Here is a 23,618-nt window from a genome sequence, read left to right as displayed (position 1 = left end):
GAACTAGAAGATCTCTGATAATAAAAAAGCTGCCCCTGGAGCAGAGCAATGTTCTTTCTTTGGAACCACTTTTCCCAAAAGACGTTTCAACCATTACGCAAGGGGAAAAACAAGATTTGCATTTGAGACTGAGGTGTGAGCAGTGGTGTTAACAAGGAACAGCCTGACGGGCATTTAGTTAAGCCATTCCCAGGACAGTCAGCCCTAAATGCATTTCCCAACCCAAGGAAACATCGAAGCCCTAGTCCTCTTTCAATGTTTTTTGAAGTCAGCGTGCTTGGGTCTTAACAATTCAGTTACAAAACCCATTAGACTTGTCAATCTGATTTATGGTTAAAAATTTGATTTGAGTTGTGCTAGCGTATGGCTAGGAAACAGCAAGACCAGTGTCTAAGAACGCGTCCGCAGTTGTGCTTTCTGCAATTAACTGCGACGCAGCAGTTGCATTAATCCCCGCTGCGTACCTTTCCTGTTCTGTTGTGAGCTTCGCTAACAGCGTGAGGTTGGGCAGGTTGGGCAGCAGCGTTTGCTCTCAGCTTCTCATCCTCCTGTGAAACGACACAGCTGGAGGATCTGAGCGCGCAACAGGTTTGTTCTGCACCCTGTGCCCACCAGACACAGGAGGACGCCCGGGGCTTTCAGTGCTGCTTGCCAGGAATTGCTCTCTTAGGGCATTTGAGCTGGAAAACCACAGCAACGGTTGGAATAGATTAGATACGGGTCTCTGAACAGGGAGATAAGATATCAACAAGACTCCTTGTTGATAAATGTTAACAGATATAACAGTTAATGATAACAGAGAGCATCACAAACCCCTTGATTCTGACCGCCTGCAAACAGAGTAGCAAAGATGACACCTCCCGGTGTTCTTTCAGATGCAAACCCAAGCCATTGCACTCAGTGGCCCAGGGACTTCAAGCTCCCAAAACCCCCGGGGAGGCAGGGGTGCAAGGCCCCCCACGTACCAGGAGGTGTCATCAGTCACCCATACTGTTCCGTGTATCCAGGATATCTGGGAAGCACCTGAAGCAGGTAGCAGGCACGCTGTGACAAGTTCACACGCCCCCGAGCAGTGCGGTGGCAGGGGCACAAGTAAGACCCCCCTCCCCCCTCCGTGCCCCCAGCCCAAGACTCTGTGGCAGGGGCGCAGTGCTGAGCGTTGGACTGGCACCTGCACTGGGAGCCCAGGTGCAGCCTGGAGCTGAAGCACAGCCCTGAGAAGTGTTTTGGCCAAGGACATCCCTGTGGTTGCCATCCAAAATGGGAAACTTGGGTGTTCGGAGCTCACCTGCCCATCAGGGCTGCAAGAGGTCACCGTGGGACAGGCCCAGAAGGAAACCGGCAGTAGAGAAGTTGGCGGCTTTGTGCCTACCCCAGGTCCCAGGCAGTCCCAAGACACCTCAGCCCTGTGGAAAGGTGCTGGGGGCTGCCCACAAAGGGCCCCGTGTGCCACTATCGCTGCGCTGGGCTTCCCGGCTCACGCACCAGGGAGCAAGCAGGGAGTGAGCAGGGCCCCCCCTTGCCCACCCTAGGCCTTGCGAGACTGCGGCCCTGCCTGGTGACTGGGGCAGCTCCTCCCTGCTCAGCAGGCTGTGCCTCTGGTCTGGGACACGAGCATTTGCTGAGGGGAGAAAACATCCCTCTAATGACCCCAGCCAGCCCTGCATCCCCCAAAACACCACAGAAAGTACATTTTACTTAAGAAAGAGCCACAGCAGTGGAAACTGCTTTTATTCCTATGAATACCAAGGGAGAGCAGATTGCCCCAGATGGATCAGCCCAGCTGCCGTGCTCCTCCTGTGTGTGACACGCGTGTCCTCCTACGGCAGTGATCACAGCAAGCGCCTTGGCACGCAGGGGTGACACATTTCCTCAGGTGCTAGTACACGTTTACCACAACTGCTGTTTCCTTTTGTTGCCAGCTCTACGTGCTCCAGGAGCTCTGCCCACTGCAGGAAGGATGGGAGGAAAGGGGAGCAGGTAACGCAAGGCTGTGCTGGGAAAGCCATGCCCACCCCCTTCCCAGCCTCAACGTCCTTTGGGAGGTCAGGGCTCTGGCAGCAGCAGCGCAATTCCCAGCCCAGCCTCTTGCTGCGCAGTCCCCATGTCGCCCTGGGACAGATGGTCTTTCTTCCTCCGAGCGGTAAGGCAGCGGGCAGGCTTCCTTTGGGGAAAGCAACCAGGGCAGAAGGCTCCAACCCCTGCGGCTTCCACGCCTGTTACGCTCTGGAGGGAGCTGAGCTTGGAGAAACTTTTGAGCACGTGTGAAGGTGCTGGCAAGCCAGGAGTGCCGCACACTGCGCACCATGCAGCGGGGAGTCCCGAGCAGGCCCGTGGTGAGCTGCCCCAGCCCCAAAGCCCCCTCCCCAGCACAGCCCCCAGCATCTGAGAAAGCTTCTCTGCTCGAGCGGCACATGCTGTGGAGACAAACCAGCCCTGCCGTGATCCCTGCGAGCACGAGCTGACAGACAGCTAAGCAGAACTAAGCGCTGCCGAAATAGAAATCTCGCTTCCTCCTCCAGCCACCGCTTCTCTCACGTCAATTCCAAACCGCAGGCTGGCTCAGTTTGGCTGGGCCGTCGGGCAGAAAGTTATTCCTGCCAGAACTGGACTCCAAACTGACTCAGCCTGCAGCCACAGGACAGGAAGGGCACATCCTGTGGGCAGTGGCTTGCTGTCAGCTTATCACTATCCTGCCCCTGCACAGCCGCCACAAAAAGGGTGGCCACCTTGACCACGCAGCTCCTGCTCCCTGTCCTGCACGCAGCCAGCACCCAGGGGCGAAGCAGAGCAAAATCCCAGCCCGAGAACCTGGGAGACAGCTGGGCAGCGAGTCCTGGGGGCTACGAGGCTTGGTCCTTGCCCAGCTGTGCCACGGCCTGCACAAGGTCCTGCACAACCAGGTCCACGTCCGCACGGGTGGTGTCCCGCCCCACGCTCAGCCGCAGGGCGTTCTGCGCCACGTCGTAGGGGATCCCACAGCTGAGCAGAATTGAGGAGGGCCTGAAACACAGGCACAGGGGGAGTGGGTTTAACTGGGACGCCAAAGAAGCGCACACATCGCCGGAGAGATTCACAGAGCCATAGGAAGGAGCACATCTGGACAGATGCACTCGAGGCAAACCAGGGAAGCGCCCTGCTTACTTCCCAAAGGCACCTGCTCGCACCCAGCTTGTTGCCCTGGGGCAGATCTGCCTCTTCCCCTCTGAAGAACCGCCCCAGTGCTTCCAAGGACTGCAAGCTCTGTGTCACCGCTCTAGACCAGCCCAAAAGCACCTGCTGTCCCACACACACCCAAAGGAGCCCTCTGGAGACCCCACATAGGCTTGGCTGGGCAAGCCAGGCACGCAGACAAAGGCAGACTCTGCCAACGGTGCCACACGCTGAGCAGTGCTTCCAAGCTCAGCTGGATCGCCAGAGCCCAGGGGGGACAAAGTCCCTCCCGCAGCAGCCACGTGTTCCAGCCGTGTTTTCTGCAATGACCTCCTGCGCTGCTCTTCAGCCTCTCGGGAAAGCTTTGCACTTGCTTTGCTCCAGGCAGTGCTGCCCACAGCCACCCACCGCCCCTCTCCCTGCCTCCCCCCTCTCTCCTGGGAGGAGAGGCCCTGCCCGAGCTGGCTGCTTACCGATCCCCCTTCTCAGAGTGGCAGGCAGCCCCAACGCTGGCGAGGAGGGTCTTGCAGTGAGCCAGCACCCTGCGCCCTGCAGCACACACACGCCGGTCTCCCCGTGCCCAGGCTCCCTCCGAGGGCCGCTGCCCGCCTCGTCTCTGTGCCCAAGCTGCAGCCGAGCTCCCACATGCCTCAGGCCCGCAGCACCCACGGCACAGCGGGGGAAGTGCGCGCAGGGGAGGTGGGAGCAGAGCTACCTTGAAGGCCTGGGCCGAGGATGGAGAAGTTGCAGGTGTTGCACAGTCGCTTGGAGCCCGTGAATTTGCTGTTGAAGTGGAGCCTCTGCTTCCCAAAGGATGCCTGGAGGAATCAGAGGGCTGCGGACAGCTCTGGGAAGCGAGCAGCTCTGTCCTAGCGTGCCCTCAAGGCCCTGCACCGTGCAGGCTAAGTCCCAGGGAGGGGAGAGACAGACAGGAACCAGATCCGCTCACCTCCAGGCTGGCCTCCAGGTAGTCCCGAACATCCCGCATATGGGCCTCGTAGGCCTCCCAATTCCTGCTCACGAGCTCTGCAGCCTGAGGAGACCCAGAGAGGTTCCCTCAGTGATCCCCAGGCATCTCCCTCCACATCCGGCCTCCCAGCGTGAGTGCAGCCCAGGAACTGCACCCGCCAAGTCCCGTCCTGACAGCTTGCAGTGCAGCGCCAGCTGTGCCTGCCCTGCTGCCAGGGAGACTGCGGGGCAAAACCTGCAGCAAATACTTGGAAGCAACTCCTTGGACTGGCACCAGGAAGCCCGATCTCCTTTCCTTGGAGTTCGCCTGCCCTCCCACACCCAGAGCTTGTCACTTCTAGAGGCTGGGGAGTGCAGCAGGATGCGTCCACGCAGGTTCTGCCAGGCAGCAGCCCTGAGAAACCTTTCCCCTGCCACCATCACCCACTCACCTTGCCGAGGCCAGCGATCATTGGGGTGTTCTCGGTGCTGGAAGGGAAGAGGGGGTAGGGACTTGCATTTCTCTGGACTAGAAGTCCATTCTCCAGCCTCCGGGCACAGACGCTCCCTGCATGGGACCCCTGGCCGTTCGGCCATCAACCGGGCACCTTACCCTGGCCGGAAACTCCTCTCCTGCCCCCCTCCAAAGAGCATGGGGTGCAGCGGGGTGGTGGTGCCGGGGCCGCGCACATACAGCGCGCCGATCCGCGGGCCGTAAAACTGCAGGGAGGAAAAGAGCCGCACCGACCACATGGACGCAGTGCCAGATACCCTGCAGTGGGCACCCTGCCCGACCCCAAAGCTGTCCCCAGGCCTCCGCCACCTCCTGCAGCCCCCCCAAGCAAGTCCCCTGGCTGGCAGGAGCCATCACCCAGCTTCCCCAGCTCTCGTCTGGGGGACTTGCAGCCCCACAGTGATCTCCCAAAAGCCCTTTGCAGCCGCCCAGCTCTGGCCATGCTGTAGGAGTCGCCCAAGGTCCCCCCAGCAGGGATGTCTGCAAAGGTGACTGGGCCACACGAGCAGGGCTGTACCTTGTGCCCCACGATGGTGAGGTAGTCCACCCCCAGCTCCTGCACGTCCACACGCCCCTTGCCAATCATCTGTGCCGCATCTGTGTGCACCAGGATCCTGGGCAGCCCCTCTGCCACCCTCTTCTGGTTGAGGGCATGGATGCGCTGGCTCAGCTTTGAGACAGGCTGGCAGGAAGGAGAAAGGTCTGCATCACAGGGACACTCTGCAACCCCTTATCAAGGACCTTTTTGTGACGATGTCTCCCAGACACTTCCTGGCCGCATCCCGTCCTGCCTGCTGCCCGCAGACTCACCATGATGACCCCCGTCTCGTTATTGGCCAGCATGATGGAAACCAGGCAGGTGGTCGGCCGGACCGCAGCGAGGACGTCATCCACCTCGGCCTGCCCGCTTCGTGGGGACACAGGCACAAAAGTGGCTTCTGCAAGCCAAGAAACAAGCCCTCAGGTTTGCTGGGCAGCCCCGCACTGTCCAGGGCTGCCCAAACTCTGCTGAAAGGGCAGGAGGACTACGTGGGCAGCTGGCATGCAAGCAGAGGGTACCAGCATCAGATGCCAACCAGGTAAAACATCCAGCCTGTGGGAACATGGGCACCATATCAGGAGTCAGTGCCATTTGAGGGGGAAAAAGAGAAACACCACAGAACAAGCAGGTCCCTGTCCTTGTCTGCTTTTCACCCTTAGCACAGCAAAACTGCCAGTCAGGAAAATCCCCTGCTTTTCATGCTGCAAACCTGAGCCTGGGGCCAAACATCCACAACCTGCCTCTCACTGTCCCTCTACCAGCACCCAGCTCACCTGCCAGGCTCTCCTTCACCAGCTGCTCCATCGGCAGACGGATGGAGTCGTGCTCCACACTTGATGTCACGATGTGTGGCGTGCCCCGGTCCTGCCCCTTGCTTTCTCGGAAGTGCCTGAGGGCGGTGTGGATCACCATGTTGTTCGCCTGGGGAGAGGAACGCAGAGAGAACAATTAGCACCCAGAGGGAGCACAGCGCCCTTCCTCTCCACCCTCCTCACAGACGAGCACCCTCACCTCCGTGCCCCCTGAGGTGAAGATGACGTCCTCTGGCCGGCCTCCCACCATCCTTGCCAGGCTCTCCCGGGCACCAGCAATGAGCTCCTTGGCCTTCCTGCCTGCGGGGCCAGGCCCAGCCGCTCTGTCACTACTCCCCACAGCCCCTGCACCCAGCCCCTGCCCCATGCCTTACCCGCGGGGTGGGCGCTGCTGGGGTTACCCCAGGCCTGACAGGCGGCCTCCCCCAGTGCCTGGGCCACCTCAGGGGCCAGCGGGGGTGGTGGCGTTGTAGTCCAGGTACACGCTGCTGGGTGCAGGGCCTGCTGCAGAGCCCGGCGGCTCTGTCCCGGCACCCATCGCTCTCAGTGCTCTGGGGACAAGGGCACAGCCATGGGGGCCCTGTGCTGCGGGACAGCCCCTCAGGGCTCCCTCAGGGCTCCCTCAGGGCTCCCTCAGGGCTCCCTCAGGGCTCCCTCAGGGCTCCCTCAGGGCTCCCTCAGGGCTCCCTCAGGGCTCCCTCAGGGCTCCCTCAGGGCTCCCTCAGTCCCTCGCCCGCAGCAATGGCTCCCGCCACGGCCACGCCGCCCGCCCCCATTGGCTACCCGCAGCCACCACCCGCGCAGCGCCCAATCACCTCCCGCCCTCCTTCCCGACCCGCACGCCCCCCTCCCCATTGGCCCCCGGCAGGCGGCGCGCGCCTCGGGGCCAATCGGATCCCGACGAGGGCCGCGCGGGACCCCCGCCCCGAATCCCCCTCCCCCCCCTCCCCCCCCTCGCGGGGCGCTGCGAGGCGCGCGCTCACTGTCACGCGCCGCTCCCCCCCCCCGCCTCCCCGCGCCGGCCAATCCCGAGCCGGGCGGAAGAGGCGGGCGGGCGCGAGGCGGGCTGGCGCTTCGCACTTCCGTCGCGTGCCCGCTGGGCCGCGCGCGCGCGCCGGGGGCGGGCCCTTCCGGGCGGGGAGGGCGGGAGCGGTCGCGGCGCTGCCCCTCTCCAAGATGGCGGCGGCGACCTCGGCCCGTTCCCCCCGCGCCCTCCTGCGCAAGCTCGGCAGAGCCCCCTCCAAGATGGCGGTGAGCCCCGGGGAGGGAGGGGCCGCGCCGGGCCGGGGGCAGGCCGGGGCCCGGCTCCCTCAGCCCCCTCAGCGCCCCGCGGCGCGACCCGCCCGGGCCCCGGCCCGGCTCCCGCAGCGCCGTGACTCAGCGCCCGGGGCGGCCGGGGGGCGAGGCGGCGGCGGCAGGGCCGGGCTGGGCCCCCCCGGGCCCCCCCGGAGCCCCCCGAGCCCCCCGGGCCGCCGGGCAGGGCGGCGGCGGCGCTGCGGGGCGGGCGGGCCCGGGCGGGCCCCGAGCAGCGCCCGGCGAGGCCTGGGGCCGGGCCCTGCGTGTGCCCCGAGCGGAGCCCGGCGCCCGGGGCGGCCGCAGCTTGCTGTAATTTGCAATATTAACGCGAAGCGCCACTAACTCCGGTTAGCGTAACCAAACACGCGGCGTTAGACCTCCGGCGCTGCGCAGAGGAGCAGGAGTCCCGGCCTGCAGGCGCCTCACGGGGCCGGGCTCACGCAGCAGCCGCCCCGCAGCACGTTGTAAAGCCCCCATCCCGTTGGTCTGAGCACGGTTTGTCCTCTGCTTGTTTGCGTTGCAGAAAAAGGTGCCTCGTTTCACATACCGTCTTTCAAATTATCTTTCAGATTATGTCATAACTACGGGATAAACAAGCAGTGATGGAATCACTGGATACCGAGGTGAAAGCACGGAAGACTCTGGGAACTGTTGAGTATGTAGAGTCTTCAGGCTTCACCCAGGGAATACTGCCGACGAAGAAGGATGTGGTGCAGAACATGCTGTATTTACTGCAGCCTAAAAGAGCTGGCCAGGCCCAGCGCTCCAAAGAGGATGCAGCCCACTTGCTTGCTGAGCACCTGCAAGAGCACTGGTTGGTTTGCAACTTGCACACCATCGGAACGCAAAATATAAAGAAACTTATCCTCAAAATGTACGAGGAATTTACCCGATTGTATCAGACCCGAAAGCAGAGACAGAACCAGGCTTTTACAGAGAGAGCAGACAAATTCAACGAGAGTTCGGAGAAGCTCTTTGACATATTTTGTACAGACACGCAGACGAGAAATAAACTGGAGGAATACAGTGGAATAAAAATGACTGGCATCGAATGGAAATTTCTTGAAGATCAAAGAAGCGAAAGGAAAATGTACTACGAAGATTTCACGGACAAGCAGGAACTGAAGATGATGGAAAGAAGGCAGAAGATACAATGTCTGGAGCACTTCAGGAAGCTTGCCAGGGAGGAGAAGGAAGGAAACAAATCGAAGGAAATGACGTATAAAAGTGATGAGCAATCGGATGAAGGCACTAGTGTGGAGGAATCCTATCTCGCCGAGGAAGAGAATGGAGGGGCTCCCGCCTCTTCGCTGAGGGGCAGAAGAAAGCGCCGCTGCACTGCCTGGTCGACCGGTGCTGCGACTCCTGCCAGCGATGCCATGCCCCTGGAGTGCCAGCATATACGGATGAGCATCAGGAGAGTTAGGCCTGGGTTCTACGAGACTGTGGAGAAGGTCGAAAACTGCTAGTGTATGCTGTGGTCAGCGAGCAGAGCTGCTGGAGTACAAGGTGGCAGTACACACGTTAGGCAAGTTTGAAATCCCACAATCAATTGGAAGCGAGTGTCGCAGATCCCCAGCCAGAGCTCAGGAACATCCTGCCTCCGGGGAAGGGTGCTGGGACGACAACAACAGCGACAAGGACTAAACCACGTCGACTTGGAAGGATAAGTAGTCGGAGACTAATGACACGAAGACTCAAACGTAGCGGATGATGTAAGGTTATGTAGCACATGAGCCTCTTCTTCCAAGGTCCTGTCTACATTGGTGGGTTTTTGGAAGTCTCTCACCATTTCTGAGCCAGTGGTGGCCTAACAGGACTGATTTACTGCAGGGAAATAACTTGGACTTGTTGCTAATATAAAATGAATGTGCTGAAGAGCCCTCACTCCTGCCGGTTTTGGTGGGAGGGAGAGGTCTTCAGCCCCTTTCAGCAGAATTTGGCATTTCTGTGAGGAAGGAAGCTAGTTTTCACGTTGTGTTACCCGGTCCTAGAGAGGCAACCTGTCATGTCGTGGAGGGATTGCTCTTCTGCTTGGGGAGGGAGGGCGAGAGGGATCAGGAGATGTTTGAGTGCTTTGGCTGTAAAAGCAGCGGTGGTTCTGGATGCTTTATTCTGGACTCTATTTTAACGATGTTTCCTTGATCAGGATAAACCTTCCTGTAATTGGATGAGTTTTAATACAAAGTCCCTAATCTAGGATCAGAGGTGTGAATCCTAAACGAACTGGCGTAGTTTTACCTTGCCAGGGAGCGGGAGTGGTGTGAAGATACAGGGAAGGATGCAAACTGCATCGTTCAGTTTAAAATGGGAAGAGTTTTAGAAATCATTACATTATCCTGTTGCCTTAGGATATAGGGAAGAAAAAAACTTCCCCGTGTGTAGCTGTGGTATTTGCAGCAAAAGGCACCGAAGTCTGGGCTTGCTTTTCCTCCCCCTGTAGGTACGTGCAGACCAGTGGGGTAGAAGTGGTAGTTTTCCACCAAGAGTTGGTTTGAAAAAGGTATAATCCTCTTGCCCACATATATCCTCAACGGTGACGTGTCTGTGATTTTAGATACATGCAGTACAAGGGTATCTGCCGTTCTTAGTTAGGGTTGCTTTACTGGTTTTTAAAGATGAGAGAGTTGAACTTTGTACGGAACCCAGCGCTGGAGATCTCTCTGGTGAGATTTCCAGAGCTGGCCAGATGACATTTAACAACAAAAAATGAAGTCTCGGTTTGTCCACAGAAATACTCCGGTAGAAAGAGCTCAAACTTGCCTGGTTTTCAAATTTACCTTTCAGTGTGAACGTTGATTTCCCCACTCCAGTATCTCAGCTTTTCCCCGTTTCTTTCCTAGATGTCCTGCGTATCATTTTACTGACATTAACTCATGCTGTTTCATTCTTTAGCTTTTGCTTCCTTTAACAATAAATGCATGTACAAATAATTTTGACAGCTCCTGTTACTTTGATGAATCAGTTCTTGGACTGCTTTGAAGTCCTGTGCCAAAGGAGGAATGAAACGCCACTTAGCCGCTGTTCCAATTCAGAAGCAGCAGAGCCAGGCAAAGCCCAGGCAGCAGCAGCAGCAGCAGCCCTGGCCTTGCTGCGTAGTCAGGCTGCAGCGTATATCCGCTCTGTCCCTCTGCCTAAGGACGGATCTGTCCAGCTCTGAGTGATACGTCGGCTTCCCAGTGAACTCGCTCTTTGTTAATTGCCAGGATCCTTATTCTGTGTCTCTGAGAAGTTCGTGGTAAGTGGCTCCAGAATATCTAGTGAACGCAGTGCATTCCGCGTCACTGCTAGTGTTGTTACAGGTTTAATTGCACGAACCCGCGTTCTGCAACACCCTTCAGCCTCCTCTGCTTGAGAGATCGCAGCCCTCTCTCTCCTCCTCTCTCTGACGTGCTTCACTGACTTCCCCGTGCAAATGATGTCACGTTTAAACTATTTGCCTTCCAGCCCTGAGGTGCTGGACTCTAGCCTCTCACTGGGCTTTTACACCAGCAGCTCTGTTTCAGCAGGGAATATAGCCAAGCTCGGACCTCGCAGAAATAGATGTTTTTGTAATAACTGCTGTAAAACTCCCTTTGTATTAAAAATATAGATGAAGTATAAGTGCTAGCGTGTAAAGTAAATCTGACAGGGTTGAATTGAGTATGGAACACAGCTGTATAGCGCTTTATGATTTTCAGGGATTCAGGGAATTTAAGGTTGTCGAATCTGACTTCCTGTATACCACAGGGAATTACATTTCATTCAGAAGCCCCATACTCAGCCTACTGGTTTCAGTTTAACTGATGTGTCTTGCAGAAAGTTGAGCTGAAGACGTCAGAAGCCTGCTGTCTTCCTCAGTTACATACTTAATCATTTGCTGTTTAATAATTATGACCATCTTCTAGGCTGTGATTCTTTTCATGACATTGTGTACAGGCTGAGCAGTGTTTATTGCATTTAAATCATGTTTGTTTTTTAACTGGGTTTGACTGTGGATAGAGCCAAAGCCTGGCTCTGTTTCTGCTGCAACAGGGGGAAGATTTCTATAATGATGTATTCTGATTACTCTTCTTTGGGACCATGGTGCCTTTTTAATCAGGACAGTAAATCTTGTCCCAGATTCTGTACTTTTGTACGTTAACAGTTGTTGACTTTCCTTTTTTGGTGTGTCCCAAATAAATTAATATAACATACCTCTGGGCTTTTGTTTCTTCTTTCTAAAGGGGGAGGAAAGAGGAAACTGAAGCTAAAATTAATCTTCTCTACTACAGTTCTCCCTACCAGGCTCTTGCAGGAGCAGCTGCGAAGCATGCGGGTGGATCTGCTTTCATCTGGACTGTGCGGGGCGGCAGTAAGAAAGCTTCTGGAGATAGGAGGAGCTGAGAACCTGAGCCCCACGGGGAGCCTTTTTACAACAAATGCTGGAGCCTGGAGCCGCCAAAGGTATGGGGAGGGGGCTGAGACTCACGTGCCTGGTGGTGGCATTTCACTCTGACTGGCCGTGAGCTGCAGGCACAGTGTCGGAGACACTCTCCTTCCCAGCAGTGGTCCTGTGATCCTGCCCTGTGGGTGGGTTCCCCCTTGTGCCTGCTCCTCCCTGTGACTCGGGGCCGTGTTCAAGGGGTTGTAAGAGACGAGTGCGGGGCAGGCGGTGTCCAAGAGACGCACAAGGCAATGGCCTGCGGAACCTCAGGGTGAAGGGGAAGTAGGGAAGGAAAAAATGCTGCTAACAGCACCTTTGCTTCAGTAGCTTTTCACGAGAAGAGGGAATCAAAGTGCATCCCAGGGGTTACAAGGGCTTTTGGTGGATACTGAGGTGTTGATTTAACTGGACGTTTGTGGAAAAATACTTCCAGCCATTGCAGCTGGATGGTGCGAATTGCGCTCTCCGACCTTGAAACTTTTGCTTTGATTTCTGCAGGAGGAGCAATACAAACAAGAGGACATCGTGAAACCTGAGTGTGGCCAGGTGCCTCTGCACCCCAGCCTTCAGTCCTGGGGGCCAGGCAGGGCTCGTGCCAGCCCCAGGGAGGGTTTTACACCCTCTGCAAGCAAGAGATGACTTTTCTAAGCCTTTTCACTGCCAAGGTCTGCTCTACGCAAGGTATTACAGAAATACCCCTCTGATCTGCCAGCAAGCACATGCCTCTTCATATGACGCCTGGCAGCCCCTGCTCTGCCTCCTGCATAGCATCTCAGAAAGGTGAAGGAACACAAAAAAACAACCCAAAATGCAAATTATTGCACTGCTGAGCTAGCTGGACATGAAAAACAATCTATCTGTGATTCCAAGCAGAGAAGCAGTCACAAAGTTGGAATTTAAAACAAGCCCAATCAAGCCCAGCAAGCAAAGCACTGTGGGCACACAGCTCTTGGCGGTGTTGGGCAGCACCCGCACACGGAGGAGCGGCTGTTTGTAGCCGTGGGTGTGCGGGTGTGTGGGCACAGGGAGGGCACAGCTGCCTTGTCTTGGCGGTGCTGGAGCGCTTAACAAAGGGTGACAGTGACAGATAGTGGCTTGGCAAGTTGAGTGGGACATTGAGGAAAACAGTTTTCACGGTGAAGGGTGGAGCAGGCCCTGAAACTGTGTCATGGCTGCGTTGATGCTCAGTGCCTGGGCCAGGCTGCGGCAGCTCCCGGCCGGGAGATGAACCTCCTGTTTCACCTGATAGCCGTGATGTGTCCCCTGCGTGCTGCGGGCATGTCCCTGGTGCGGCAGAGCTGGCTGCTCATCCAGCTGCTGGGGGCTGCGGATGCTGCTGGGAAGGGGCCAGTGGGACTCCAAAACCCTGCCGTAGGACACAAGGACCTGGTGCAGTGTCTGCCTGGCCTCCATCCCACTGCTCCCAGTGCCTCCAAGGGAAAAATCACTCCAGATCCTGAGAGGAGCTTCGGGGAGAGTTCCTTTGTGTAAGCACGTTAGTGCGTTAACCAGAAATGGATGAGGGCATTTCCTGCCCTTGCAGAGGGCGTTGTCTTGTTATTCTTCCCGAGTTTCTGGACAGCAGCCACTGTCTCCTGGCATAGCTCTGTAGCCAGCAGATACATGCTCCAGTCTTTCAGGACTTGATGAATGTCCCTGCCCACATCACCTTGCTCTGCACAACAGGGCTGTCTCCCTTGTTGGTCCCATTCCTGGTCCCACCCGAGTTGGGTTTTGCTGCACAAATTGTGTCAGGCATGGCCCCAGCGCAGGGAGGGCCATGCACAGCCCCGGTGCTGCGGCTGAGTTGCCTGGGCTGACTCTGGCAGTGGGGACAGGTCTTTGGAGAGACTCTGGGGCTGGAAACTAATCCTGGGGAAATCCCAAATGTTTGGGAAGTGGGAGGGGAGCCTTGGAGCTTTCCCTTTCCTGGGCTCCTGGTATGGAGCGACCAGGTATGTTAGAGCATATCAACCCCAGGGTTTTTTTTAGGCAAGACACTCACAAAGTGCCAATTCCGCCTTGGCTCTCAGTTTTTTTTTACAGCTGTGCATTTCTAGAGAAATCACTTTATTGCCCAATTTCCCATAATGGGCAATTACAGAGCTGTGTGTGCGGCCAGGTAATCCCCGGGCGTGCTCAGGGCACTGCCCGTCAATGTGTCACGCTGTGTGGCAGCACTGCTCCTTGGTCACTGTACCCAGACATGCATTTGCAGAGTTTTTTAGGTGTCAGTGCTTCCCTGGGTGTTAGTTGACCCGCTGTGCTTCAGCTGTGAGCCTGCAGAAGGTGGTTTGCAGGTAGCGTGACCATGGCAACTATGTCTCTTTTCCCTAGATTTCAGGGCTTTACTTCCCACATGTGGCTAAGTTTCTGGATGAGAGAAGCAGGTGCTGTGGAAAGTCCAGAAATTTTGGAACAACGCCTGGCTGACCACAGGGATGAAGGAGGCGGGGGCTGCCTGTGCCAGCACCCTGGCTAATTCCCCTCTTGGGGTGGTCACCGGGGTGAGATTGTGTCCGTTGCCATCAGCAGCAGGTAGCAGGCCAGGTGGAGAGCCGCCTGACCCCGATCCCTGGAGCCGGCAGTGGTGGCAGCGCGGGAGCAAGCCCGGCTGCGCAGTGCTGCAGGGAGAACTGGCACGGCCGGAGGCGTGAGCTCAGGTTGCGCGTTGTACAGAAATGAGTGGCGCTGTGGGAGCCTGACGAGTTTCCCACTTTCGGCAGTCGGGGCGTATTAAAGGGGAGCATCGGGGCTCGCTGCTCATCCCAGCCGTGTCGCTGCCGCCTCAGCATGGCTGGGCCAGGGGGTGACAGGGACCTGCGGCACCTGCTGAAGCTGCACCGCACTGAGATCGCCATGGCGGTGGACGACGTCTTCCCGCTGCTGCATGGCCTTGCCGACCACGATGTCGTCCCCGAGCACGTCTTCAAGGTGAGGCACGGGGTGGGTGAACGCAGCCCCGGCCACGTTGCAGGGACTGGGGCTGGCTGGCGGCACCCGGATGCGTGTCCACGGGTGGCGGTGGTATCGGCAGGAGACGCTGAGCCAGACGGAGCGAGAGGGCTCCCACCGCGCCTTCCACGCCCTGCTCACCTGGCTCCTGGGCCGCGATGTCACCGCCGTCCGCGACTTCTGGGCAGTCCTCTTCAAGGACTACAACCTGGAGCGCTACACCCGGCTGCGGGCCCTCCACAGCGCCTTCCCCAAAGGTAGGAAGAGGCCAGGCTGGAGGAGACGGCACCCCCGGGGGCTTCCCGCGGCAGGGGTGACACCCCAGGCTGGCTGTGCCTGTCCCTGCCCACTCTGCAGAGGTGGACCTTGGGCGGCAGCGCCGCAGCCGGCGCCTGTCCCCCAGCCCCATGGCACCGGTCCCACACAGACCCCAAGGCAAGAGAAAAGCCCCTGAGGAGCAGGATGGGGCCCGCATGGCACAGCCCTCGCCACGGCACGCTGCCAGCCCCGGTATGGCGACCTGGTGCAGGGTGGATGCAGGGAAGAAATGTGGTGGGGCACTTGCAGTGTGTCACCCAGGGTGACCAGTCCTCCAACACCCCCAGGGCCCCTGGCAAAGGCAAAGACCGTGAAGAAGCCAGAGAGTGTGGATGCCACACACTCACCCCGTACCAGCAGTGAGTGCCAAACTCCTTTTCCATTCCCTGGGGACAAGCACAGCCACAGGTTTCTCCCCAAAACAGTCCCAGTTGGATGGCGATGGTCTGCGAGAGGCCACCGGGCACCTGCAGCCAGCAGGCTTGGGCAGAGGGGTGGGTTGGGCCAAGGGGAGACGAGGGGCAGCAGTGGGGCAGTGTTTGCATTTATGCCCCCTGGGGCTTCAGATGAGGCCGTCTGAGCCCCCCCTGCCCGCAGGCCTCCAGGCTGCAGCCACCTCGGTGCACAGGGTGGTTGCGGTGGCAGCCAGCGAGGTGCCCATCACCCACGGGGCTGCTGGGGGGAAGCATGTCCTCGTCAGACATGGGCTGGAGCCGAGTGAGTAAGCGCAGGTGCTGGGTGGCCCCCCAGCCTCAGAAGCCCCCCCCCCCCACCTTGGGAGGGCCCCCAAAGAGGGGCAGGGGGTGGTGGGGACGGTGCTTGCCTCTCTTCCAGGCAGTGCCAAGGCGGGCAGCAGAGCTGGGGACGAGCTTTACGACCCAGCTGCTGGTGAGGAGCCCGGGGCCAGGAGCAGGAGCCGCAGCCTGAAACCCGTTGCCCGACCCAGGGCGCCCCAAAGCGTATGGTCCCCGCCCCCACCCCCCCGGCACCTTACAGCCGTATGAGCCCTCCCAGCAGCAGGGATCCCCCCTTCCCTGCAGCTGTCCCAGTGGCTGGTGGTTCCCAAAACTCCTCTCTCGTTTTGCCCGCAGAGCGGGGGGCTGCGAGCGACACCCCAGGGCTGTCTGCCGGTGCCCACCATGCACAGCCAGGACCCCATGCCCCAGCAGGTGAGCCCTGCGCATGTCAGCACCCCAAAAGGCACCTGGTGAAATTGGGGCCGTCGGGATACTCCCGGTGTATCTGCCTGTGCTGGCTGAGTACAGGCAGCCTGGGAACAGGTGACCCCTGTGCCAAAAGGCACTGGTGTGTTAGGTGTTTGCAGGGCAGGCGCCGAGGGAAGATGCATCAAGGAGGCAGTGGGTGACAGCGTCCCCTGGTGCCACCCAGGGTGGCAGTGGCAGCGACCCCCTGCCCGCTCCCCCATGGCAGGAGAATGAGGACGAGTGCGCAGCGTGCGGTGACGGTGGAGAGCTCATCTGCTGCGATGGCTGCCCCCGGGCTTTCCACCTTGCCTGTCTGGTGCCCCCGCTGCCCCGCGTCCCCAGGTGAGCCCCCGCATGGGACATGTGGCTCTGGTGTCCTTGGGCGTCCCTGCCCTCGCTCACAGCCACGCTCTGGCTGCGCAGCGGGACGTGGCAGTGCGGCTCATGTGCGGTCAAGCCGGGCCAGCTGCGGGAGGCAGATGAGGTTGCAGAGCAGCCCCCTGCGATCCCCGGGGAGGAAGAACGTGGTGCACACATGGGCAGAGGCAATGGGAGTGTCTGCAGCCGCTGCTTCACCAGGATCCCTACACCCCAACACTGCCCTGCACTCAACGGGAACCCTGGGTGAGGCCCCCGCTGCCCCCCACATCTCAGCCCAAACCCCCTGGGTCCGGTCTTGCTGCCCAGAGGGTTTGTGACACTGCCTTCGGTCGCAGGGGGCTGCTGCTTTGCAGTTCCTGCGGGGGCACCCCAGAAATGGGCAGCGTGGGGAGCACCGCAGTTGCTGGAGACCACGTGCATCAGGCAGCAAAGGTCAGTACAGGCAGCACTGGGGAAACAGCCCGGGGCGTGGCAGCACTGGGCAAGGGCGTTCGGAGGAGGACACGAGATGAAGCTGAGGAGTGATGGTTTTGGCTGAGGGACAAGCAGCTGTAGCGGGAGGTGTTGCTGAAGCTGGGCTGGAAGGGAACAGTGCACTACAGGGCAGCCACCAGCTGGGCTGCAGGCACTGAAGAACTGAACCCAGCATGTCACCAGACACGACCCATCTCCTCCGCAGGCAGAGTGTGGCTCCTCCGGCAGTGACCCCGTGTTGAGCAGAGATGAGCTCGACGCCCTCCTGGGCGAGGTAACTCATAGGTGGTGACACCAACAGGCAGAGCCCAACCACGGGGAACTGAATGCCTGGGGTAACCCCACATCAGGTCCTCAGCTTATGGGAGGCACGCAAGTGAGAGCCAGGATAAACCCAAGAGCCTGGGAGTAGGTGAAAATCAAGAGCGACCTCTTCCCCTGGGCTGTCCCACAGGGCGCCTGGGACGGGATCCTGCAGTGGGCTTTCCAGAGCATGGCACGGCCCCTCGCAGACACCCATGGGCTCTTCGTGTAGTGCATGCAGCTGGCACCGGGGAGCTGACAAGCTGCAGGCCAATGCTAAAGAGGAGCTGTGCACCGGTAAGAGCACAGATGCTGACATACACCAGTGACAATCACATAATAAAAGGAGATTAAAAAAGTGGGTTAAAAAAACCCCACAACATGACAACATCGGTTAATGACATGAAGATAACTAGAGGGAACAAAAAAGCGGATAAAACATGATCACAAATTCCACCACTATGCAAACAGACGAGATTTTAATAAATGTGCAAATATACAGGAGGGACAAGGAAAGAAAAAGCCTACAGCACCCGGTATTCCCAGGAGGTCTCCCATCCAAGTACTAACCGGGCCCGACCCTGCTTAGCTTCCGAGATCAGACGAGATCGGGCGTTGCCAGGGTGGTATGGCCGTAGGCACCCTCCTCCCCGGCAACAGCCCTCTTCCCAACAGCCACACCACCAACCGACACCCATGCGACCGACCGGGCCACCGCCTCCCTGGCAAAAGGGGGCGCCCCCGGCCCCGCAGAGGCCCCCCGACGGCAAACACAAAAGCCTACAGCACCCGGTATTCCCAGGAGGTCTCCCATCCAAGTACTAACCGGGCCCGACCCTGCTTAGCTTCCGAGATCAGACGAGATCGGGCGTTGCCAGGGTGGTATGGCCGTAGGCACCCTCCTCCCCGGCAACAGCCCTCTTCCCAACAGCCACACCACCAACCGACACCCATGCGACCGACCGGGCCACCGCCTCCCTGGCAAAAGGGGGGCGCCCCCGGCCCCGCAGAGGCCCCCCGACGGCAAACACAAAAGCCTACAGCACCCGGTATTCCCAGGAGGTCTCCCATCCAAGTACTAACCGGGCCCGACCCTGCTTAGCTTCCGAGATCAGACGAGATCGGGCGTTGCCAGGGTGGTATGGCCGTAGGCACCCTCCTCCCCGGCAACAGCCCTCTTCCCAACAGCCACACCACCAACCGACACCCATGCGACCGACCGGGCCACCGCCTCCCTGGCAAAAGGGGGCGCCCCCGGCCCCGCAGAGGCCCCCCGACGGCAAACACAAAAGCCTACAGCACCCGGTATTCCCAGGAGGTCTCCCATCCAAGTACTAACCGGGCCCGACCCTGCTTAGCTTCCGAGATCAGACGAGATCGGGCGTTGCCAGGGTGGTATGGCCGTAGGCACCCTCCTCCCCGGCAACAGCCCTCTTCCCAACAGCCACACCACCAACCGACACCCATGCGACCGACCGGGCCACCGCCTCCCTGGCAAAAGGGGGGCGCCCCCGGCCCCGCAGAGGCCCCCCGACGGCAAACACAAAAGCCTACAGCACCCGGTATTCCCAGGAGGTCTCCCATCCAAGTACTAACCGGGCCCGACCCTGCTTAGCTTCCGAGATCAGACGAGATCGGGCGTTGCCAGGGTGGTATGGCCGTAGGCACCCTCCTCCCCGGCAACAGCCCTCTTCCCAACAGCCACACCACCAACCGACACCCATGCGACGGACCGGGCCACCGCCTCCCTGGCAAAAGGGGGCGCCCCCGGCCCCGCAGAGGCCCCCCGACGGCAAACACAAAAGCCTACAGCACCCGGTATTCCCAGGAGGTCTCCCATCCAAGTACTAACCGGGCCCGACCCTGCTTAGCTTCCGAGATCAGACGAGATCGGGCGTTGCCAGGGTGGTATGGCCGTAGGCACCCTCCTCCCCGGCAACAGCCCTCTTCCCAACAGCCACACCACCAACCGACACCCATGCGACGGACCGGGCCACCGCCTCCCTGGCAAAAGGGGGCGCCCCCGGCCCCGCAGAGGCCCCCCGACGGCAAACACAAAAGCCTACAGCACCCGGTATTCCCAGGAGGTCTCCCATCCAAGTACTAACCGGGCCCGACCCTGCTTAGCTTCCGAGATCAGACGAGATCGGGCGTTGCCAGGGTGGTATGGCCGTAGGCACCCTCCTCCCCGGCAACAGCCCTCTTCCAACAGCCACACCACCAACCGACACCCATGCGACGGACCGGGCCACCGCCTCCCTGGCAAAAGGGGGCGCCCCCGGCCCCGCAGAGGCCCCCCGACGGCAAACACAAAAGCCTACAGCACCCGGTATTCCCAGGAGGTCTCCCATCCAAGTACTAACCGGGCCCGACCCTGCTTAGCTTCCTGAGATCAGACGAGATCGGGCGTTGCCAGGGTGGTATGGCCGTAGGCACCCTCCTCCCCGGCAACAGCCCTCTTCCCAACAGCCACACCACCAACCGACACCCATGCGACCGGACCGGGCCACCGCCTCCCTGGCAAAAGGGGGCGCCCCCGGCCCCGCAGAGGCCCCCCGACGGCAAACACAAAAGCCTACAGCACCCGGTATTCCCAGGAGGTCTCCCATCCAAGTACTAACCGGGCCCGACCCTGCTTAGCTTCCGAGATCAGACGAGATCGGGCGTTGCCAGGGTGGTATGGCCGTAGGCACCCTCCTCCCCGGCAACAGCCCTCTTCCCAACAGCCACACCACCAACCGACACCCATGCGACGGACCGGGCCACCGCCTCCCTGGCAAAAGGGGGCGCCCCCGGCCCCGCAGAGGCCCCCCGACGGCAAACACAAAAGCCTACAGCACCCGGTATTCCCAGGAGGTCTCCCATCCAAGTACTAACCGGGCCCGACCCTGCTTAGCTTCCGAGATCAGACGAGATCGGGCGTTGCCAGGGTGGTATGGCCGTAGGCACCCTCCTCCCCGGCAACAGCCCTCTTCCCAACAGCCACACCACCAACCGACACCCATGCGACGGACCGGGCCACCGCCTCCCTGGCAAAAGGGGGGCGCCCCCGGCCCCGCAGAGGCCCCCCGACGGCAAACACAAAAGCCTACAGCACCCGGTATTCCCAGGAGGTCTCCCATCCAAGTACTAACCGGGCCCGACCCTGCTTAGCTTCCGAGATCAGACGAGATCGGGCGTTGCCAGGGTGGTATGGCCGTAGGCACCCTCCTCCCCGGCAACAGCCCTCTTCCCAACAGCCACACCACCAACCGACACCCATGCGACGGACCGGGCCACCGCCTCCCTGGCAAAAGGGGGCGCCCCCGGCCCCGCAGAGGCCCCCCGACGGCAAACACAAAAGCCTACAGCACCCGGTATTCCCAGGAGGTCTCCCATCCAAGTACTAACCGGGCCCGACCCTGCTTAGCTTCCGAGATCAGACGAGATCGGGCGTTGCCAGGGTGGTATGGCCGTAGGCACCCTCCTCCCCGGCAACAGCCCTCTTCCCAACAGCCACACCACCAACCGACACCCATGCGACGGACCGGGCCACCGCCTCCCTGGCAAAAGGGGGCGCCCCCGGCCCCGCAGAGGCCCCCCGACGGCAAACACAAAAGCCTACAGCACCCGGTATTCCCAGGAGGTCTCCCATCCAAGTACTAACCGGGCCCGACCCTGCTTAGCTTCCGAGATCAGACGAGATCGGGGCGTTGCCAGGGTGGTATGGCCGTAGGCACCCTCCTCCCCGGCAACAGCCCTCTTCCCAACAGCCACACCACCAACCGACACCCATGCGACGGACCGGGCCACCGCCTCCCTGGCAAAAGGGGGCGCCCCCGGCCCCGCAGAGGCCCCCCGACGGCAAACACAAAAGCCTACAGCACCCGGTATTCCCAGGAGGTCTCCCATCCAAGTACTAACCGGGCCCGACCCTGCTTAGCTTCCGAGATCAGACGAGATCGGGCGTTGCCAGGGTGGTATGGCCGTAGGCACCCTCCTCCCCGGCAACAGCCCTCTTCCCAACAGCCACACCACCAACCGACACCCATGCGACGGACCGGGCCACCGCCTCCCTGGCAAAAGGGGGCGCCCCCGGCCCCGCAGAGGCCCCCCGACGGCAAACACAAAAGCCTACAGCACCCGGTATTCCCAGGAGGTCTCCCATCCAAGTACTAACCGGGCCCGACCCTGCTTAGCTTCCGAGATCAGACGAGATCGGGCGTTGCCAGGGTGGTATGGCCGTAGGCACCCTCCTCCCCGGCAACAGCCCTCTTCCCAACAGCCACACCACCAACCGACACCCATGCGACGGACCGGGCCACCGCCTCCCTGGCAAAAGGGGGCGCCCCCGGCCCCGCAGAGGCCCCCCGACGGCAAACACAAAAGCCTACAGCACCCGGTATTCCCAGGAGGTCTCCCATCCAAGTACTAACCGGGCCCGACCCTGCTTAGCTTCCGAGATCAGACGAGATCGGGCGTTGCCAGGGTGGTATGGCCGTAGGCACCCTCCTCCCCGGCAACAGCCCTCTTCCCAACAGCCACACCACCAACCGACACCCATGCGACGGACCGGGCCACCGCCTCCCTGGCAAAAGGGGGCGCCCCCGGCCCCGCAGAGGCCCCCCGACGGCAAACACAAAAGCCTACAGCACCCGGTATTCCCAGGAGGTCTCCCATCCAAGTACTAACCGGGCCCGACCCTGCTTAGCTTCCGAGATCAGACGAGATCGGGCGTTGCCAGGGTGGTATGGCCGTAGGCACCCTCCTCCCCGGCAACAGCCCTCTTCCCAACAGCCACACCACCAACCGACACCCATGCGACGGACCGGGCCACCGCCTCCCTGGCAAAAGGGGGCGCCCCCGGCCCCGCAGAGGCCCCCCGACGGCAAACACAAAAGCCTACAGCACCCGGTATTCCCAGGAGGTCTCCCATCCAAGTACTAACCGGGCCCGACCCTGCTTAGCTTCCGAGATCAGACGAGATCGGGCGTTGCCAGGGTGGTATGGCCGTAGGCACCCTCCTCCCCGGCAACAGCCCTCTTCCCAACAGCCACACCACCAACCGACACCCATGCGACGGACCGGGCCACCGCCTCCCTGGCAAAAGGGGGCGCCCCCGGCCCCGCAGAGGCCCCCCGACGGCAAACACAAAAGCCTACAGCACCCGGTATTCCCAGGAGGTCTCCCATCCAAGTACTAACCGGGCCCGACCCTGCTTAGCTTCCGAGATCAGACGAGATCGGGCGTTGCCAGGGTGGTATGGCCGTAGGCACCCTCCTCCCCGGCAACAGCCCTCTTCCCAACAGCCACACCACCAACCGACACCCATGCGACGGACCGGGCCACCGCCTCCCTGGCAAAAGGGGGCGCCCCCGGCCCCGCAGAGGCCCCCCGACGGCAAACACAAAAGCCTACAGCACCCGGTATTCCCAGGAGGTCTCCCATCCAAGTACTAACCGGGCCCGACCCTGCTTAGCTTCCGAGATCAGACGAGATCGGGCGTTGCCAGGGTGGTATGGCCGTAGGCACCCTCCTCCCCGGCAACAGCCCTCTTCCCAACAGCCACACCACCAACCGACACCCATGCGACGGACCGGGCCACCGCCTCCCTGGCAAAAGGGGGCGCCCCCGGCCCCGCAGAGGCCCCCCGACGGCAAACACAAAAGCCTACAGCACCCGGTATTCCCAGGAGGTCTCCCATCCAAGTACTAACCGGGCCCGACCCTGCTTAGCTTCCGAGATCAGACGAGATCGGGCGTTGCCAGGGTGGTATGGCCGTAGGCACCCTCCTCCCCGGCAACAGCCCTCTTCCCAACAGCCACACCACCAACCGACACCCATGCGACGGACCGGGCCACCGCCTCCCTGGCAAAAGGGGGCGCCCCCGGCCCCGCAGAGGCCCCCCGACGGCAAACACAAAAGCCTACAGCACCCGGTATTCCCAGGAGGTCTCCCATCCAAGTACTAACCGGGCCCGACCCCTGCTTAGCTTCCGAGATCAGACGAGATCGGGCGTTGCCAGGGTGGTATGGCCGTAGGCACCCTCCTCCCCGGCAACAGCCCTCTTCCCAACAGCCACACCACCAACCGACACCCATGCGACGGACCGGGCCACCGCCTCCCTGGCAAAAGGGGGCGCCCCCGGCCCCGCAGAGGCCCCCCGACGGCAAACACAAAAGCCTACAGCACCCGGTATTCCCAGGAGGTCTCCCATCCAAGTACTAACCGGGCCCGACCCTGCTTAGCTTCCGAGATCAGACGAGATCGGGCGTTGCCAGGGTGGTATGGCCGTAGGCACCCTCCTCCCCGGCAACAGCCCTCTTCCCAACAG

General features: G+C 60.5%; 3 protein-coding genes and 23 non-coding genes across 26 annotated transcripts; 2 read left to right on the top strand and 24 right to left on the bottom strand.

The window, feature by feature from the left end:
* Positions 1-1,692: 1,692 nt before the first annotated feature.
* On the bottom strand, positions 1,693-6,506 carry SCLY (selenocysteine lyase). Its single transcript, XM_035544484.2, is given in 13 exon segments — positions 1,693-2,164; positions 2,812-3,003; positions 3,627-3,702; positions 3,869-3,971; positions 4,103-4,186; positions 4,554-4,590; positions 4,715-4,821; positions 5,133-5,297; positions 5,426-5,553; positions 5,930-6,077; positions 6,168-6,268; positions 6,343-6,424; positions 6,426-6,506. Coding segments are annotated over 12 exon segments (1,272 nt in total). The 3' UTR covers positions 1,693-2,164; positions 2,812-2,843.
* A 509-nt stretch (positions 6,507-7,015) lies between these two features.
* On the top strand, positions 7,016-11,439 carry LOC118246941 (uncharacterized). Its single transcript, XM_035544485.2, has 2 exons — positions 7,016-7,219; positions 7,834-11,439. Exon 2 carries the CDS (start codon positions 7,867-7,869, stop codon positions 8,731-8,733), a length of 867 nt encoding a protein of 288 aa, XP_035400378.1. The 5' UTR covers positions 7,016-7,219; positions 7,834-7,866; the 3' UTR covers positions 8,734-11,439.
* A 2,737-nt stretch (positions 11,440-14,176) lies between these two features.
* On the top strand, positions 14,177-17,537 carry LOC118247158 (autoimmune regulator-like). The gene is given in 12 exon segments (XM_035544925.1): positions 14,177-14,603; positions 14,707-14,881; positions 14,982-15,134; positions 15,230-15,301; positions 15,777-15,901; positions 16,034-16,111; positions 16,374-16,489; positions 16,571-16,771; positions 16,864-16,964; positions 17,186-17,197; positions 17,200-17,276; positions 17,457-17,537. Coding segments are annotated over 12 exon segments (1,332 nt in total). The 5' UTR covers positions 14,177-14,462.
* A 289-nt stretch (positions 17,538-17,826) lies between these two features.
* LOC118247313 (5S ribosomal RNA) lies at positions 17,827-17,945 on the bottom strand. Its single transcript, XR_004778366.1, has one exon. It is a non-coding gene; the product is annotated as a 5S ribosomal RNA (ribosomal RNA).
* A 137-nt stretch (positions 17,946-18,082) lies between these two features.
* Positions 18,083-18,201, bottom strand: LOC118247310 (5S ribosomal RNA). Its single transcript, XR_004778364.1, has one exon. It is a non-coding gene; the product is annotated as a 5S ribosomal RNA (ribosomal RNA).
* A 138-nt stretch (positions 18,202-18,339) lies between these two features.
* On the bottom strand, positions 18,340-18,458 carry LOC118247309 (5S ribosomal RNA). The gene has a single exon (XR_004778363.1). It is a non-coding gene; the product is annotated as a 5S ribosomal RNA (ribosomal RNA).
* Positions 18,459-18,595: 137 nt separating this feature from the next.
* On the bottom strand, positions 18,596-18,714 carry LOC118247308 (5S ribosomal RNA). The gene has a single exon (XR_004778362.1). It is a non-coding gene; the product is annotated as a 5S ribosomal RNA (ribosomal RNA).
* Positions 18,715-18,852: 138 nt separating this feature from the next.
* Positions 18,853-18,971, bottom strand: LOC118247307 (5S ribosomal RNA). Its single transcript, XR_004778361.1, has one exon. It is a non-coding gene; the product is annotated as a 5S ribosomal RNA (ribosomal RNA).
* Positions 18,972-19,108: 137 nt separating this feature from the next.
* On the bottom strand, positions 19,109-19,227 carry LOC118247306 (5S ribosomal RNA). Its single transcript, XR_004778360.1, has one exon. It is a non-coding gene; the product is annotated as a 5S ribosomal RNA (ribosomal RNA).
* Positions 19,228-19,364: 137 nt separating this feature from the next.
* On the bottom strand, positions 19,365-19,483 carry LOC118247304 (5S ribosomal RNA). Its single transcript, XR_004778359.1, has one exon. It is a non-coding gene; the product is annotated as a 5S ribosomal RNA (ribosomal RNA).
* Positions 19,484-19,619: 136 nt separating this feature from the next.
* On the bottom strand, positions 19,620-19,739 carry LOC118247317 (5S ribosomal RNA). The gene has a single exon (XR_004778370.1). It is a non-coding gene; the product is annotated as a 5S ribosomal RNA (ribosomal RNA).
* Positions 19,740-19,877: 138 nt separating this feature from the next.
* LOC118247303 (5S ribosomal RNA) lies at positions 19,878-19,996 on the bottom strand. The gene has a single exon (XR_004778358.1). It is a non-coding gene; the product is annotated as a 5S ribosomal RNA (ribosomal RNA).
* Positions 19,997-20,133: 137 nt separating this feature from the next.
* On the bottom strand, positions 20,134-20,252 carry LOC118247302 (5S ribosomal RNA). The gene has a single exon (XR_004778357.1). It is a non-coding gene; the product is annotated as a 5S ribosomal RNA (ribosomal RNA).
* A 138-nt stretch (positions 20,253-20,390) lies between these two features.
* On the bottom strand, positions 20,391-20,509 carry LOC118247301 (5S ribosomal RNA). The gene has a single exon (XR_004778356.1). It is a non-coding gene; the product is annotated as a 5S ribosomal RNA (ribosomal RNA).
* A 137-nt stretch (positions 20,510-20,646) lies between these two features.
* On the bottom strand, positions 20,647-20,765 carry LOC118247300 (5S ribosomal RNA). Its single transcript, XR_004778355.1, has one exon. It is a non-coding gene; the product is annotated as a 5S ribosomal RNA (ribosomal RNA).
* Positions 20,766-20,902: 137 nt separating this feature from the next.
* LOC118247315 (5S ribosomal RNA) lies at positions 20,903-21,022 on the bottom strand. Its single transcript, XR_004778368.1, has one exon. It is a non-coding gene; the product is annotated as a 5S ribosomal RNA (ribosomal RNA).
* A 137-nt stretch (positions 21,023-21,159) lies between these two features.
* LOC118247298 (5S ribosomal RNA) lies at positions 21,160-21,278 on the bottom strand. Its single transcript, XR_004778353.1, has one exon. It is a non-coding gene; the product is annotated as a 5S ribosomal RNA (ribosomal RNA).
* A 137-nt stretch (positions 21,279-21,415) lies between these two features.
* On the bottom strand, positions 21,416-21,534 carry LOC118247297 (5S ribosomal RNA). Its single transcript, XR_004778352.1, has one exon. It is a non-coding gene; the product is annotated as a 5S ribosomal RNA (ribosomal RNA).
* Positions 21,535-21,671: 137 nt separating this feature from the next.
* LOC118247296 (5S ribosomal RNA) lies at positions 21,672-21,790 on the bottom strand. Its single transcript, XR_004778351.1, has one exon. It is a non-coding gene; the product is annotated as a 5S ribosomal RNA (ribosomal RNA).
* A 137-nt stretch (positions 21,791-21,927) lies between these two features.
* Positions 21,928-22,046, bottom strand: LOC118247295 (5S ribosomal RNA). Its single transcript, XR_004778350.1, has one exon. It is a non-coding gene; the product is annotated as a 5S ribosomal RNA (ribosomal RNA).
* A 137-nt stretch (positions 22,047-22,183) lies between these two features.
* LOC118247294 (5S ribosomal RNA) lies at positions 22,184-22,302 on the bottom strand. Its single transcript, XR_004778349.1, has one exon. It is a non-coding gene; the product is annotated as a 5S ribosomal RNA (ribosomal RNA).
* A 137-nt stretch (positions 22,303-22,439) lies between these two features.
* LOC118247293 (5S ribosomal RNA) lies at positions 22,440-22,558 on the bottom strand. The gene has a single exon (XR_004778348.1). It is a non-coding gene; the product is annotated as a 5S ribosomal RNA (ribosomal RNA).
* Positions 22,559-22,695: 137 nt separating this feature from the next.
* Positions 22,696-22,814, bottom strand: LOC118247292 (5S ribosomal RNA). The gene has a single exon (XR_004778347.1). It is a non-coding gene; the product is annotated as a 5S ribosomal RNA (ribosomal RNA).
* A 137-nt stretch (positions 22,815-22,951) lies between these two features.
* On the bottom strand, positions 22,952-23,070 carry LOC118247291 (5S ribosomal RNA). Its single transcript, XR_004778346.1, has one exon. It is a non-coding gene; the product is annotated as a 5S ribosomal RNA (ribosomal RNA).
* Positions 23,071-23,207: 137 nt separating this feature from the next.
* LOC118247316 (5S ribosomal RNA) lies at positions 23,208-23,327 on the bottom strand. The gene has a single exon (XR_004778369.1). It is a non-coding gene; the product is annotated as a 5S ribosomal RNA (ribosomal RNA).
* Positions 23,328-23,464: 137 nt separating this feature from the next.
* LOC118247290 (5S ribosomal RNA) lies at positions 23,465-23,583 on the bottom strand. The gene has a single exon (XR_004778345.1). It is a non-coding gene; the product is annotated as a 5S ribosomal RNA (ribosomal RNA).
* Between the last annotated feature and the right edge of the window lie 35 nt (positions 23,584-23,618).

Source organism: Cygnus atratus, chromosome 9 (genome assembly GCF_013377495.2).
Source record: "Cygnus atratus isolate AKBS03 ecotype Queensland, Australia chromosome 9, CAtr_DNAZoo_HiC_assembly, whole genome shotgun sequence".
Taxonomy (NCBI): Eukaryota; Metazoa; Chordata; class Aves; order Anseriformes; family Anatidae; genus Cygnus; species Cygnus atratus.
This window is presented reverse-complemented; position numbering and strand designations above follow the sequence as displayed.